The sequence below is a fragment of the Lissotriton helveticus genome, chromosome 5_1, assembly GCF_964261635.1.
Source record: "Lissotriton helveticus chromosome 5_1, aLisHel1.1, whole genome shotgun sequence".
Classification (NCBI taxonomy): domain Eukaryota; kingdom Metazoa; phylum Chordata; class Amphibia; order Caudata; family Salamandridae; genus Lissotriton; species Lissotriton helveticus.
Window position 1 is genome coordinate 1,534,806,978 of NC_136065.1, and position 13,414 is coordinate 1,534,820,391.

Here is a 13,414-nt window from a genome sequence, read left to right on the forward strand (position 1 = left end):
TGGACCGAGGCGTGCCAACGAGCCTTTCACACCTTAAAGCAATACATGTGCACGGCCCCTGTGCTCAGGCCCCCAGACTTTTCCAAAGAATTCATCATCCAAACCGACGCGTCTGAACATGGCATTGGGGCGGTGCTATCGAAACTCAACGAAGAGGGTCTGGACCAACCAGTGGTTTTCCTTTCCAGGAGACTACTCCCCCGGCAACAGAGGTGGAGCGGGAAGCCTTTGTGGTGGTTTGGGCCCTGAAGAAATTGCGGCCTTACCTGTTTGGTTCGCACTTCCTTGTTCAGACCGACCACCGGCCCCTCCGGTGGCTTATGCAAATGAGGGGCGAGAATCCCAAGTTGCTAAGGTGGTCCATCTCCCTACAGGGAATGGACTTTAGGGTGGAACACCAGCCTCGAGTGGACCATGCCAATGCTGACGGTCTCTCGAGGTTTTTCCGTCTTAGTGACAAGAACTCCCAAGGGATTGGGTAGCTCTCCCCACTTTCAGCTGGTGGGGACGAGTGTTAGACCTGTCAGCTTTTGGGTGGTCCCCCATATTTTTTCTCTCTTTCTGCCTCACATTTTTTTTCCACCAATTCTTTTTCATGTGGCCTTAGGTCTCCGGGCGCCTCACCACTGCCAATCAGTGCTGAGGCACAGGTGCACCTTCCTAAAAGGGCGGGATGCAAGAGTTTCAGAAAATGGGCGCCTGCTAGAATTTACCTCAGAGCACTGGCCCATAGGTTACCATTAGGGGGTTCCAGAACCTTCCGGTCCACTCTAGTGACCTGGGCCCAAGCTATATAAAGGAGGACACTGGGGGGCCTTTTTGTCACACTGCTGGGCTGGCTGGAGTGCAGACTACAGCGTCAGGGGGATTGTGTCACAGGCTACTTGGACTGCTCCTAGGGGCTGTGGGTCGGTCTGAGGGTGCTGCCCTCCTTCCTGTTGATCTGGCCCTGTCCGTGAGAAGATCATAGAGCACAATGCCCCAGTGTGTCCACACATTAAAAGGACTAATTGTAAATGTAAATGTGTGTATACTTGTAAAGCGCACTGCCGCCCCATCTCTGGGCATCCTGGCGCTGTATACCGCTGTGGAACCCATCCTGGCTTTCCCTGTGAGATGCCCCCTCCATGGCACCCACAAGGTGAAGCCAGGCATCCCTGCGCTGTTGGGGCCGTTGTGGAGATTAAGCAAGCTATTGCCCAGAGTTGCAGAGTGGGACCCATGATATGAGTAGGCACCGAGGCGAGAATTATCGAGTCCGCGGACATTGAGCCCAAGACCCTGCCGCGTCGGGAATTGAACCCTGGTCCCGGGCCTGACCTCTGCTTCAGTGTCTGCCGCTTCTAACCAGTGAGCCACACTTCTCCAATTCATTTTGACAGCTGGTGAGAGTGACCTTGCCCCGGCCCCGGAAACCTAGGAGGGTGGGTGCTGTATGCTGAGAGGGACCCTTCCTACGACCCCTGAAGTGAGGCTGGGACCTAACCTTTGCCCCTGCCTTCTGTCTGGCCCTTGACAGAAGCATGCCGATATTATCTGTACGTCTGCCGCCTAATTCTGCCAGTGCTGCAATGATCAGAGCCCCCCCCTGAAATTAAGCAACCATAATTTTCGTGCGCAGGAACTAGGAAGAGACAGCGCACTCTGGATATAGAACCAATGAAGTTCTAACCTTAATGTATTTACCTGCTTGTTTCAAATTGATGCAAATACCTGCTAAATCAAAACTTAATGTATTTACATGCTTGTTCCACATTGCCAATTCAGTATTTAATGTACTTACCTGCTTACTTTAAACGGCTGCATGTACCCGTTGATTTATTTGTAATATACTTCCCTGCTGATTGACTATATTTAAATACCTGGTCCTTTGACTATTGTGAGGGAATGCAATACAATGTACTGTTTAATTAATGCAGTTAATCCAAAAATGGAATGTCCAAAGCCCTAATTTATCAACTATTGGAAACTTCACCCCCTTTTTAATGCAAAAAAAGATAAAGCCTCTCTATTTTTTATTTAACCAAGATGGTGTGGTGTCATTTTTGGTGGGTTTGCGCTGGGGTGCTGTAGTGTGTGCTGCGCAAGTACGTCACAATTGCCTTCTAGACTTAGCCTTCCCACTCTGTGCCATGCTACCCTAAGAGGGCCGGTGGTTCCGGAACTTGCTAACTTGTTTCTGCAACACCTCTGTGGGAAAAGCCATAAGCCTCCGTGAACTTGTCCAGCATAGGTTTAAAATAATGACCCTTGCAGATGAAAGCACTACATCCTCTAGCATTACTAAGCAAAGTTCCTAGCTGTGTAATTGATTAGACATTTTGCCTTGAAGTAGTAGTATGTACCCATATGTCCCTAGCATTGTGGAGCAGTTTCCCAACCAAATCTGAAAAGTCCCAAATTCACAAACAACAGCTCGAATCCCAAGGGTATCAGAAACCTCTTATGAGTGTCAGTTGCTCTCCGAAAAAATAAAACTCCTTCCTTTTAATTCACTTGGTGGTCGGGAATTGGTGTATTTTAAAATATAAAGGCAAACTAACTTCGGAGGACTCACAACAATCTATGTAAAAGTATTATGCATTCTATTATTCACTATGTATTTTACATTAATCCCTCATTTAAATTTGCTTTTACGTCCCATATGGTTCTCCACAGTGTAAAAGGCAAATGTGTTTTAAAAATATGCTGTTTGCCAGAACAATGCCTAAGCATTTATTTTTGGATAAACTCAAGTTTGCGCTTATGAAATTGCCTTTCAATCCTCCCAGTTTTTACCACTGCTACTCATCCCATATTAAAATATTATATTGTTGCTCTTTAACCTGAAAAATCCATGACCCAGTTGCCACCACTTTTCCTCAGTGTTCATTGTGTAGAACTCCCCCCAACGACAAGTAAAATTGAATGTAACATCTACTCACTCAGTTAGCTTCTAAATATTCAAAAGCCATAAATGTTCCCAACACAATCCTTGGGGGAAACCCTCAAGTCTTTCTACAAAACCAGATCCAGTCTTCTCTTCTGTTGCAGCCTTCATCAGCATAACCCTATTCTGTCACAACCCTAGCAGTTAGAAAACCCCTTGCTAGACTGAAGGTAAGAGAATAAAATTCCCTCACTCGCATACTGTTCATCATGTTACTAAATATTTCGCCCTCCTGTTCTCCTTGACGGGTGTTCATTTCGATAAGATCTCACCATTGCCATGTTTTGCCTCATGTTTTGCAACTCCTGCCGTTGTGATTACTTTATTTCCTTCTTCTGCTCTCACCGTCTCTGAATTGACAAGGCAGCTAGCATAACTTTCTCCGTGTTTACAGGAAAATGTTTCTGAAAAAGAGATGTAACACATACAAGGCTCATTGGATGAATGACTTGCTAAAGAAATCTTCTCCCTTGTTCTTGACAGCAAACGTTTAGTAAATTCAATTCAGTATAATCTGTACAATATAATCTGGTTCTTCCAAACCATAAAAACAAATTCTACACAGTAGATTGAAAAAACCCATAGATACATCATACAATTGCTTAAATATAAGTGCTAAAAATCTTGAAATACGCTAAAACAATACACTGTATTCTGCCCCAGAATACCTCAATAAATCTATTGTTATACATTTTCCTTAATATAATTGCCCTCTTGATTCAACTCAAAACAGCCAGACATTGCTGGAGAATCTCCAATAACTGAAGAGAAATGAGGTGAGATTTCCATTGATTAAAACTTAATAAAAATGGTTTAAATAAAACTTGATATTGCATCTTGATCAAAACCTGCCACGAAAAAAAGAATGTACTTTGTGCTTTGAGGTGAGCGACCATCACAATGGCAATCATTGCAATCTTAAAGCCATTCTCCCATACACGGGAGACTCACCAAGAAATGGATAGTGCTCAACCGAAACCTTGTCAAAAGGGTTGGATGTTGGAAAAATGTAACAAACTCGAGATATGAATGCATCCCACCTCTAAAAAGAAATTCACCAGGTATAGTTATTTCTAGTAACTGTAACTCGTGCCATGCACTGTCATGTCATCAACGATGTCATTTAATGTTGCAGTGATGTTATAGAACATGTCATGAGTAATGTAATATACGGGGTAAATAGCTGTGCATGGTGAGGGTGCAAGTTATAGTTGCCCTAGGGCATGAGCTATAGTTACCAGAGATAACTATAACTGGTGAACTTCAGGAGTTTATTGAGTATAAAAAGTTGTCTCTGAAATTTTCACCCAACTATAACGCCACTTTAACCCTTGGTTTTTACAGTAAATTTCCAGTAAAAAAAAAAAAGTAAAGTCAACCCACCACTGTGCAAGGTCTTTGGCCATGCACAGTGTGGACTTAGTCATAGGGCCTGGTTTATGGCAAAGCCCTGCACCAACCCATTGGCACAGACCCCCTCCCCAAACCACAGCGAGCCCTCTGGACCTCATCACCTGGAATCTTTGGTTTTCTATAAAGAAGAAGGTGCACACTCCCCCTCCCTGAGTCACTAAGGGCCCTAGGGACTCGAGTCTCCCCTGCTTTCCTGCAGGCAGGGAAGGCATTTCTGCTCATACCCAGCGGGAGGTTTCAACCGTCTCCCCTTAAATTTGAAATTGGTCCTGGGGGGTGAGGTCCCCGGGGCCTCACTTTGGCTCAGTGAGGGGGCCGCACATCACTCCCCTCCCCCCCCATTTTTGAAAATTCAACTTCCGAGGATAGGTTCCCCAAGGTCCATTAGTGACTCAGGGAGGATTGCCCCATGCGCCCCTCCCCCTTTCAACCATCTGGCTCAGGACGGGGGCCCCACCTCATACACCCCCTCCACAAATACCTTACAATACTTAAATAATGACCCGCAGGCCCTGGCCCACCCCGAGGGTCCAAATATTAATATATGAAACACCATTGGGCGTTTTATTTAAAAAAAAAAAATTAAGCAGCAATCCAGCTGCAGTTATGCTGGACTCCAGTGGGATTGTAGATTTTTACAAAAACAAACAAATTGGCCCGGTCCTCTCCATGGACGTCATTTGGAGGTAGTCAGGAGCCACAGCTGTGAATTCTAGCTTGCTCCCTGCTACTTCTGACACTTCCTTTGCGACCCCTGGCATCAGAGGAGGCAAAGGGGTTTTCCCCCTTTAAGGCCAGGGGTCTCGAAGTGCCAAGAGAAGTAGCAGGGAGGAAGCTAGAGGTCACATCTGCGATCCCTGACTACCTCCAAATGACATTCATGGACCCTCTCAGGGCCTCGGGGGGCAAGGTATTCCAACCCTGCCCCCTAATATTATTTTTCACAAATAAACCCAGGACAGTGGACTAAGGGGCATATGTACAAAAGCTAGGAGTAGCGATTTCCTAATAGCAAATCCGTAGAAATCGCTATTAGAGAATCACAAAACGAGATGCATGTAACCACAAACTTCAATAATAATGATTCCTACGGACTTGCAATCGCAACTTGGGAATCACAATTTTGGAAAAGTCCATTCTGGATGCAGAATGATGATGTCAGACCAGGAAGTTAGGAAATAAAGAGTGTGGCCACAGCCCAGTATCCCAGAAAGGTGCTGTAAGGGAGGTGTGTGCTGGTATAACCACTGGCAGTTTAATGCCTGTGACTGAACTGCACCATGTCCAAGGAAGATGGGGCCAAGGATTATGGAAGCGGCAAGAAGAAGGTCAAGGTTTCTAAAAAGGAACTGGAGTTCCCGACAAAAGAATGTCTGGCACATATGGACTGGCTATCTGGGAAGGCCTCTTTCACTGTTCCATAGAGCCCAAAATACAATATATGTAACAGCATCTTGGAGAAGGGGAACTCCTTGGTGTCACACAGAGGACCATCCCAGAGATATGCAAATGCTGGCATGACCTGAGATCTCGCACAAAGGAGAAGGTAGCCAGCAGGACAGCTACCAGGTCGTGGCACAGGCAGAGGACCCTCAAAACACCCCACTCCCATGTAGATACTCATTGAGGCGACACTGGAACCAGAAAGTGTGGTGGGAGTGTCAGACATTGAAACCTCCAATCCCGCAGACACCAGCCAGGGTATGTCCACTCCCCTTTACTTACTTAACATAACATAATGTTTTCAAATCCCCAAGTAAAACATGACAGCATAAATAACTCAATTGAGATGCTTGCTCTACCTTGACAATGCATCAAGGGAGTTGTAGTACACCAAAGGTGCATGCTGTACTGTGCTGATGACTATGCCACACATATCTGTACTTCAGAAGCATGTCACAAACACATGATGCACAGTTATAACGATGTAGTGAATAGACATTAATCCTTTATTTACACTAACTATATACATGCATTTCCACAGGTCACTACCAGGACATGTCAGAAACAATTGAGGCTGAAGATGCTACTGATACATGTGGAAATGGAGGACAGCACATTACCAACTCCTATGCCCATCACTCCAACTGCTAGGTGAGCAACTATTGCAACACTACCAGACTTTGTGGACGGTGATGCGGGACAGTCCTTATCTAGGGATACAACAACATCGGTGGGCAGGACACAGACAGTATGAGGCCAACCAGCAACAGTCCACAATGAGAATGTATTAGACGACATGGCAGAGATGTTCTCCTGTGTTTGGTGGCCTGGAGAAGTCCATCATCTCTGTACAGCGCCTGCAAACCAAAGAAATCTGAACTGCCAATAGGCATCTGCTAAGAATGTCAAGCTTGATGCAGCAATTACAGAAAGGGAAAGACCGTTGGATTGCTGCCATGGAGAAGGAGTACTGTGTGCAGAGGCACAGGCAGTACAAGGCCTGCTTTGATGCCTTGACAACAGATCCAGCAAGAAGAACTGTAAACATACAGATTGACATGGGGCATTGCTTCCAGGACGTTGCATGTGGGATAGTTCAAGTGAACACAACCCTTTAAAACATACAGACCCACAACCTGAGCGTGAAGAGGGTTCTAGCCTTAGTGGCACATCTATGCACGAGGCATGCAGTACCAAGTGTAAACGCCAAAACACTTCTGGGTCTGACATGCCCACACTTCCACAGGCCAGTGTTGCTGATGAGGCACCCAACCCCATGTAGAGTCCAGAAGAACTGAATCCACTGAATGCTCAACGTCATGAGTATACAGTTGTTTTGTTTGCAGTTATATACTTTTTTGCCTGGTTGACACAATATTCCATCTGCAATGTATATTGTTGATTTAGGATAAATACATTATGGTCACAACCTGAATAAAAGATGATCTTTCAGTTATGCACCATGCATTACCATCATTTGTGATGTCCATTTCTTAGATGTTGTAATCACTCTTACCTCAAAAATAGTTGTTGGTGATCTCTGCGCATCGTGCAAGACCTTCTGCTGCATGTGTTCCATCTGCTGCACCTGTAATGGTGGTAATTCATCACCTGAGTCAGATTCATCCTAAAGGGGGTTGTTGGGCAGACCCTTCCTCATGGCAATATTGTGTAGTATGACATGTAGCGATGATCTTACAGCATGTCTCAGATCTGTACAGTAGTGCTCCACTGGTCTTGTGGAGGCAGCGGAACCTGGACTTCAGTATCCCAAAGGTCCTCTCAATGATGGAGTGTGCTTTCCTATGTGCCCTGTTTTATATTTTATTTCCTTTTATTGGGATTTTCCACAGAGCTGGACTGGGAACAGAAACCGGCCCTGGCAAACCGCTTGGCCGGCCCCCCTGGGAGGGGAGGGGGGTCGGCCAAGCTGTTTGTTAGGGCCGGTTTCAGCCGATTTTGTTACAGGGGGCCGATATTGCTGACCCCGAGTAACAAAAATGGCCCCCCACCCTGGCGGCCCACCGGGGAAACGCCCAGTGCCCGCTACGGCCAGTCCAGTCCTGATTTCCCATTGTACAAATAGATCAGTAATGTAGTATACTATGAACATTTTACAGGTGTGAATAGTTATAGTGGTAACAAGAGTTGCTTTAGCAAGCATTATATATACTATGTAGATGGTAATTGAAGTCCCATTAGAACATTAGGTCACAAAGAAAAATAAACTAGTCGAATAACAAGGTATAGTGCAGGTCGGAAGCAATTACAGTGAGCAATGTGGATAATCCTGTGAGATGGGAGCAGGGGGATTGTGCACAATATCGAAGATGGGGGTTCAGGGCCAGTATTGTAGCTCATGCATGGCAAGTGGGTGTTTTGCAGGTGGGTTGGGGAGCCGGAGCATTACCGCCATAGAGTCTCGGGTGGCATATGGGAGTGGATTGGAAAATGTATGTCTAAGTGATTCCTGTAGAGAGAGGTGGCCCCATTGAGTAGAGATGGGACATCTGCGAATGCGGCATGCTTCTTCATAATGGAGAGCTGTGTACCTTCTGCAGTACCCCACTTATCCTGTGTGCCTTGTTGTATTGCCTTTCACTTCTTTTCCTTGAAGTCAGGTATGGTGTGAGTATTCAGGAACACACGGTATATGTACTGTCTTCTTAAAAGCATGTGAAGGAAAATCATTAGGTCACATTATGCAAACAGTTCCGGCCACTGTATTAATTAAGTCATCAATTCTCTCACCTAGTAAAAAGCCATTGCTAAATTCACCCTATGTCGGTTTTGAATTCCACTGTGGTGAAACATGAAAAAGTCATGAATGCTTCCTAGGAACGTGGCCAGAAGGTCTGTTATGATACAGGAGGCAACACACACTATCTGCACTTTGAGTGTGTGAGTGTGTGAGTGTGAGCTTTTCCTATTTCTGTATATGAATTAATTTGCTGAGGGTGGACATATGGCAATGTATGTGCCATCAACACAGTCAATGTCATTGGGGAACTGTGCTACCCGGTAGAACATTAATTTGGTCTGTTGCAATAATTAGGGGGTATTTGGGAAATATATATATTGGTTAACTTTGCTAACCATGAAGTCCAGAAACCTGCAAAAGCACCTGGAAAAGGCACTTTGTGACACCTCCCTTGTCACTGCTATGACCCCATAGTAACTGCCAGTAGCTAAGAGATGTAGGCAACAAACTACCTGTACATGTGGTGGGATTACATTGCTCCTGAGTGTTGGGGTCTGAACCTGAGATTGTAATTCAGCAATTAAATCCAGGATTATCTCTCTACTGAGCTTGTACTTCTCAAAATCTCTTCTTTTTGTTCAAGCAGGGTGACCCCCAACCAAAATATCCTCTCCTGTCTCCTCCTTCTCTGTCTGCCAGCCAAAATCCCCATCCTCCTTGCCAAAATATACAGGGCTACCATTTTGAAAGAGCCAGGTGTATTTTGGGCGCCTTTTTATAGTTTGCACCTGGTTACCACCTGATCAAGATTGATGGTACATGCATTTCCTAAATGGCCAATTTGCAACTATTCGCAATTAGGAAATCCTTTGTACATTTGGTTAGTGATTTGCTATTTTGAAATCCCTATTAGCGATTTCCTATTTAGTGATTTCCAAAATACGATTTCTACTAGATAAAAATTGCATTTTGCACCACTGCAAATGTCTTTCATACATAACGAAATGGCATTTTGCATTTCCTAATGGCTCGAAAATACGATTTGCGTCGTTAGGAAATGCAAAATGCCTTTGAACATATGGTCCTTAGTTCTGAATCTGGTAATGGCTGCCTGCATTATTTTTCTTCATGTTGCAGGCAGCCAATCAGGGTGCTTGCTCCTGTGGGAATGTGTCTCCCAAGTAAGCAAATTGACCAAAGGAAAAAAATGCCCCCTGGGCCAATCAGAATGCTCTATTATTTAAAATTGAGTATGAGGGTTACATTTGCAGAATGACCAGTTGAGCGGATAGACTCTGCGGACTTCCGGCGAGCACGGAGAGCAGTGCTTCAGAGCTCGGAGCTTTGGAGTGCGGGAGCGGGACGGGAGTGAGAGTGGGACGGAATACACCTGAGTTGGTCCCAGCCACGATTTCCACAGTTTCCAGCCACGACCCCAGCTACGGAGTATAGGATTCGTCCAACTGCCGAGAACCCGCCGTGACCCCGCTCCCCGCGAAAGCTGACTCCCTGCCCCTCCCCCTCCCGCGGAAGCAGCCCGGTGATTTTTGGACCGGGTGCGGCTTGCAGTTGAGGCTTGTGGAGGGAGGTGCAAGGTGAGCGACACGCGGTACGCAGCAGGCGGCAAGCAGGCAGTACTGAGTTGGGGCAAACCCAGAGTGGTGGCAAGGCTGAGAGTTTAGGCACAGGAGTGCCATATTTTCATTTCATTTCATTTTCGTTCTCCCGGCAAACAGCAGGACAAGCAAGGCAAGCAGTAGAAGTGGTCGGTGGCCCAGAGGGCTTAAGATTGGGGAAACTGAGCAGCACATCAGCATAATAGTGCGTGATAGTAGTGTTGTATTGTCCTGTAACCCCATAGACTCGCTGCCACCTATGCTATGAGATCAGGTCGTCTAAGGGGTCAAGCGCAACTTTCATTTCAAGAACAGCTACAAAAAGGCGCAGAGTGGCCAGGAAAATGCTAACCCGCTCCCAAAAGAATACCCCGCAGGCAAATGAGACAGCCCTCGAGAATGTATTGGTCTGAGAGGGTCTCACGCCGGCCGGGCTTTGCTCCGCTGAGGCGTTCGAGGCTCACCTTTACTTGTTGGGTGTAGCGGCCGGGCTTCGCTCCGCTGAGCGACCTACCCCCACTGCTTTCCTGTCTGGCCAGGCTTTGCTCCGCTGGGCAGGACTACGGTTACCAGCAGCCCCAACCCAGGACGCCGCCACTGTTGTCATCATCCTGCGCGAGGAGGCGCTTAAAGATCAGCAGGCTATCTCGTCTCGGACATTCCCCTTGGCAGGATTTCTTCCATTGTTCCCGATTTACCAGGCATTGATACAACGGGACTGGTAAATAACATTTGTAGCCATCTTTGTGCCTCCCAGTTTTATAGGATTTATTTTGTTAGCCTGACTTATTTTTTGGTTGTACTATATTTATAAGCAACATGGGTAAGAACACACCTGTCGCTCCAGGGCCAAAAAATAGGAAGGTAACAACAACTTCTAATACCCCCTTACCTAGTCTTACTGCGATAGATAAAATGCTGCAGAAGACCATCGGGGTGGTGGTAACAGCTATCGAGAATACGGAAAGACGTTTCTCTCTCCCCCCCAGTTTGCCACCACTCATGCAACCAGATGACACATCTATGGCGTTGGGCAACTTGTCAGATTCATTAATCGCAGTATCTTTTGCAGGGTTCCCTGGAGCAGAGATTAATGATAACCGCCCTGAACAGGAAAGAACCCCAATTGAATGCTCAAATTTAGGAAGTAGGCTTTCGTCAACTCCGACCATGTTGTCACCAAGTAGGAATGAGAATGTGAGTCAAGCCCCTCTTCTTCTTATTGTTGACGATCCGGTGGAAGTAGAAGGCCATGATGGGGACAGGGAAAATATCGAAAGCCCACCAGCACGAACAAGGGGGCAAAAAGCGAAGTATAAACTCAAACACACTACAAATGAGTTAACAATAAGTAGACTGACAGCTAAAGGTAGTAGGAAACAACAGAGGGATGCACATAATAACATAGGACAATGTGGTAATAAGGGCACGGATCAATCAAACGATACTGCTACTAAAATTCCCGAGTCAAGTACAGAGTTGGGGAACGTAGGTTTTTGGGCGAGAATGGAGACTTTGCTCTCCACTCTATTAGGACCCATTAGCTCTAAGATCTTAAATATTGAAAAAAGGTGGGGTGCTATGGATGTGCAATTAGCAAAAATTATTAACACAGAGAGTAATAACAATGGAACTAAAGCCAGAAATAATAACACTAATCAAAAAGTAATCGCCCATAATAAAAGCCCTGCTCCGATTCCGTGTACGAGTAAAACTATAGCGAGTACGCAACCTGCACTAAAACAGCTACCAAAACCTAGTTCATCAAAGGAGGCTAGTTTAGGAGGAGCACCCTCAGTCACAGGCAACAATAAAGCGACACCTACTGATCAGGAAGTTAGAGGCATGAAGAATTGTTCAGTAGACAAGGATGAACAGAACATAGCAACTAGAGCAAGACAGGTCCCGGCCCACATTAATTTACCACCGGAATGCGGGGCCTATGTTGCGGTTTTAGTTAATGTCCCTAAATTAAGAAGAGATCAAACGGGAAATCCTGCGAGCCAAAAAAATAGAATCCTCCATTGGTTGTCTGTAAATTGTAATTTTCCAATGGAGGAAGCCAATCAAATTATCCTAACACAAAGAGTGGGTTGGGTGGGCCCACTCAGGAAAAAATTTGATGGGGACTGCATAATTATAAATTTTAGATCTCCATATTGGGCCCAGAATATGTTGGCTAAAGCTCCACTCCCATCACCCTGGGAGTATAATACGACTCTTCTCCCTTTAGGTTATTTTTATAGGCACCTTATGGACCTTAACCTTAATCCCAGGAATATTCCCCTACCTTGTCATCGGGTAATGCACCCAATGTTTCCCAGCCCACGTCCATGCTTTACTATTCCCACTTATAATCGGTTTCAGGCCTTTGATTCACTTGATGAGAACGACTGACAGAGGGTGAAGTTAGAGTGTCAACAGACTAACCTATCTGAAAGGTCAAAAGGGGAATATCCAGAGGAGTCAGGAAACATACCACCGACCCTTTATACTCAAGTGATCCCCTTTTGCGAACCGTTAAACTCATCCTTATTATGCTTTCAGAAAACTAGCGATGAGAAGGAACTATATGGAGCAACTAGAACTACCCATATAATGGCAGGATTAAATATATCTATTGCCGAAGAAGAACAAGTGATCCCTTTTTGTGAACCGTTAAACTCATCCTTATTATGCTTGCAGAAAACTAGCGATGAGAAGGAACTATATGGAGCAACTAGAACTACCCATATAATGGCAGGATTAAATATATCTATTGCCGAAGAAGAACAGGAAACGGTATATCAAAACCTAACAGGAGTAAATAGAGTCGCTAGTACAGACCCCGATGATGATATGGTGACACTACGGACAGAGACTATTACCACAACCAAAGGAGTAGTAGGAGGTTATTCACTAGTTAGCTGGAACTTAGCAGGCATTAAGGGGAAGTTAAATACCCCGTTTTGGAAGGATTTTATTACTGCAGGGCATGATATCATTTGCCTGCAAGAAACGTGGAGTCAGGAATCGATTCATATAGAAGGATACTCCTCATACTGCCTAAACGCTATTAGTTCCCCAGCTGGAAGAGCAAAGGGCGGCCTACTACTGTTGATTTCCAATAAACTAACTATTTTTAAAACCAGAAGTTACTCAGTGGTAGAACCCCATAGCCAGGTGCTGCGGCTGGAAAGTAACAGAGGCACAGATTTAATTCTTGTTAATTTCTATAATAATAACTTCGATGCCTCTAGGGAAAAAATTCTGTTCCCTTTAGAGAAGGAAATTGAAAGAGTTCTGGCAGTAGCCAGTAGGCTTGTTACCATC

At 45.4% G+C, this 13,414-nt stretch overlaps 1 protein-coding gene across 2 annotated transcripts in view; it reads right to left on the reverse strand.

Annotated features, from left to right (window-relative positions):
• LOC144753689 (uncharacterized) overlaps nt 1–13,414 on the reverse strand; it is a 222,025-nt gene that overhangs the window by 91,333 nt on the left and 117,278 nt on the right. Inside the window, exon 3 of one of the 2 annotated variants that reach the window (XM_078641288.1) lies at nt 3,202–3,333. The exons of the other annotated variant lie outside the window; for it this stretch is intronic. Within the exon in view, the coding sequence (XP_078497414.1) occupies nt 3,202–3,333 (132 nt within the window). The remainder of the gene's footprint in view (nt 1–3,201; nt 3,334–13,414) is intronic. 2 annotated transcript variants of the gene reach the window in all.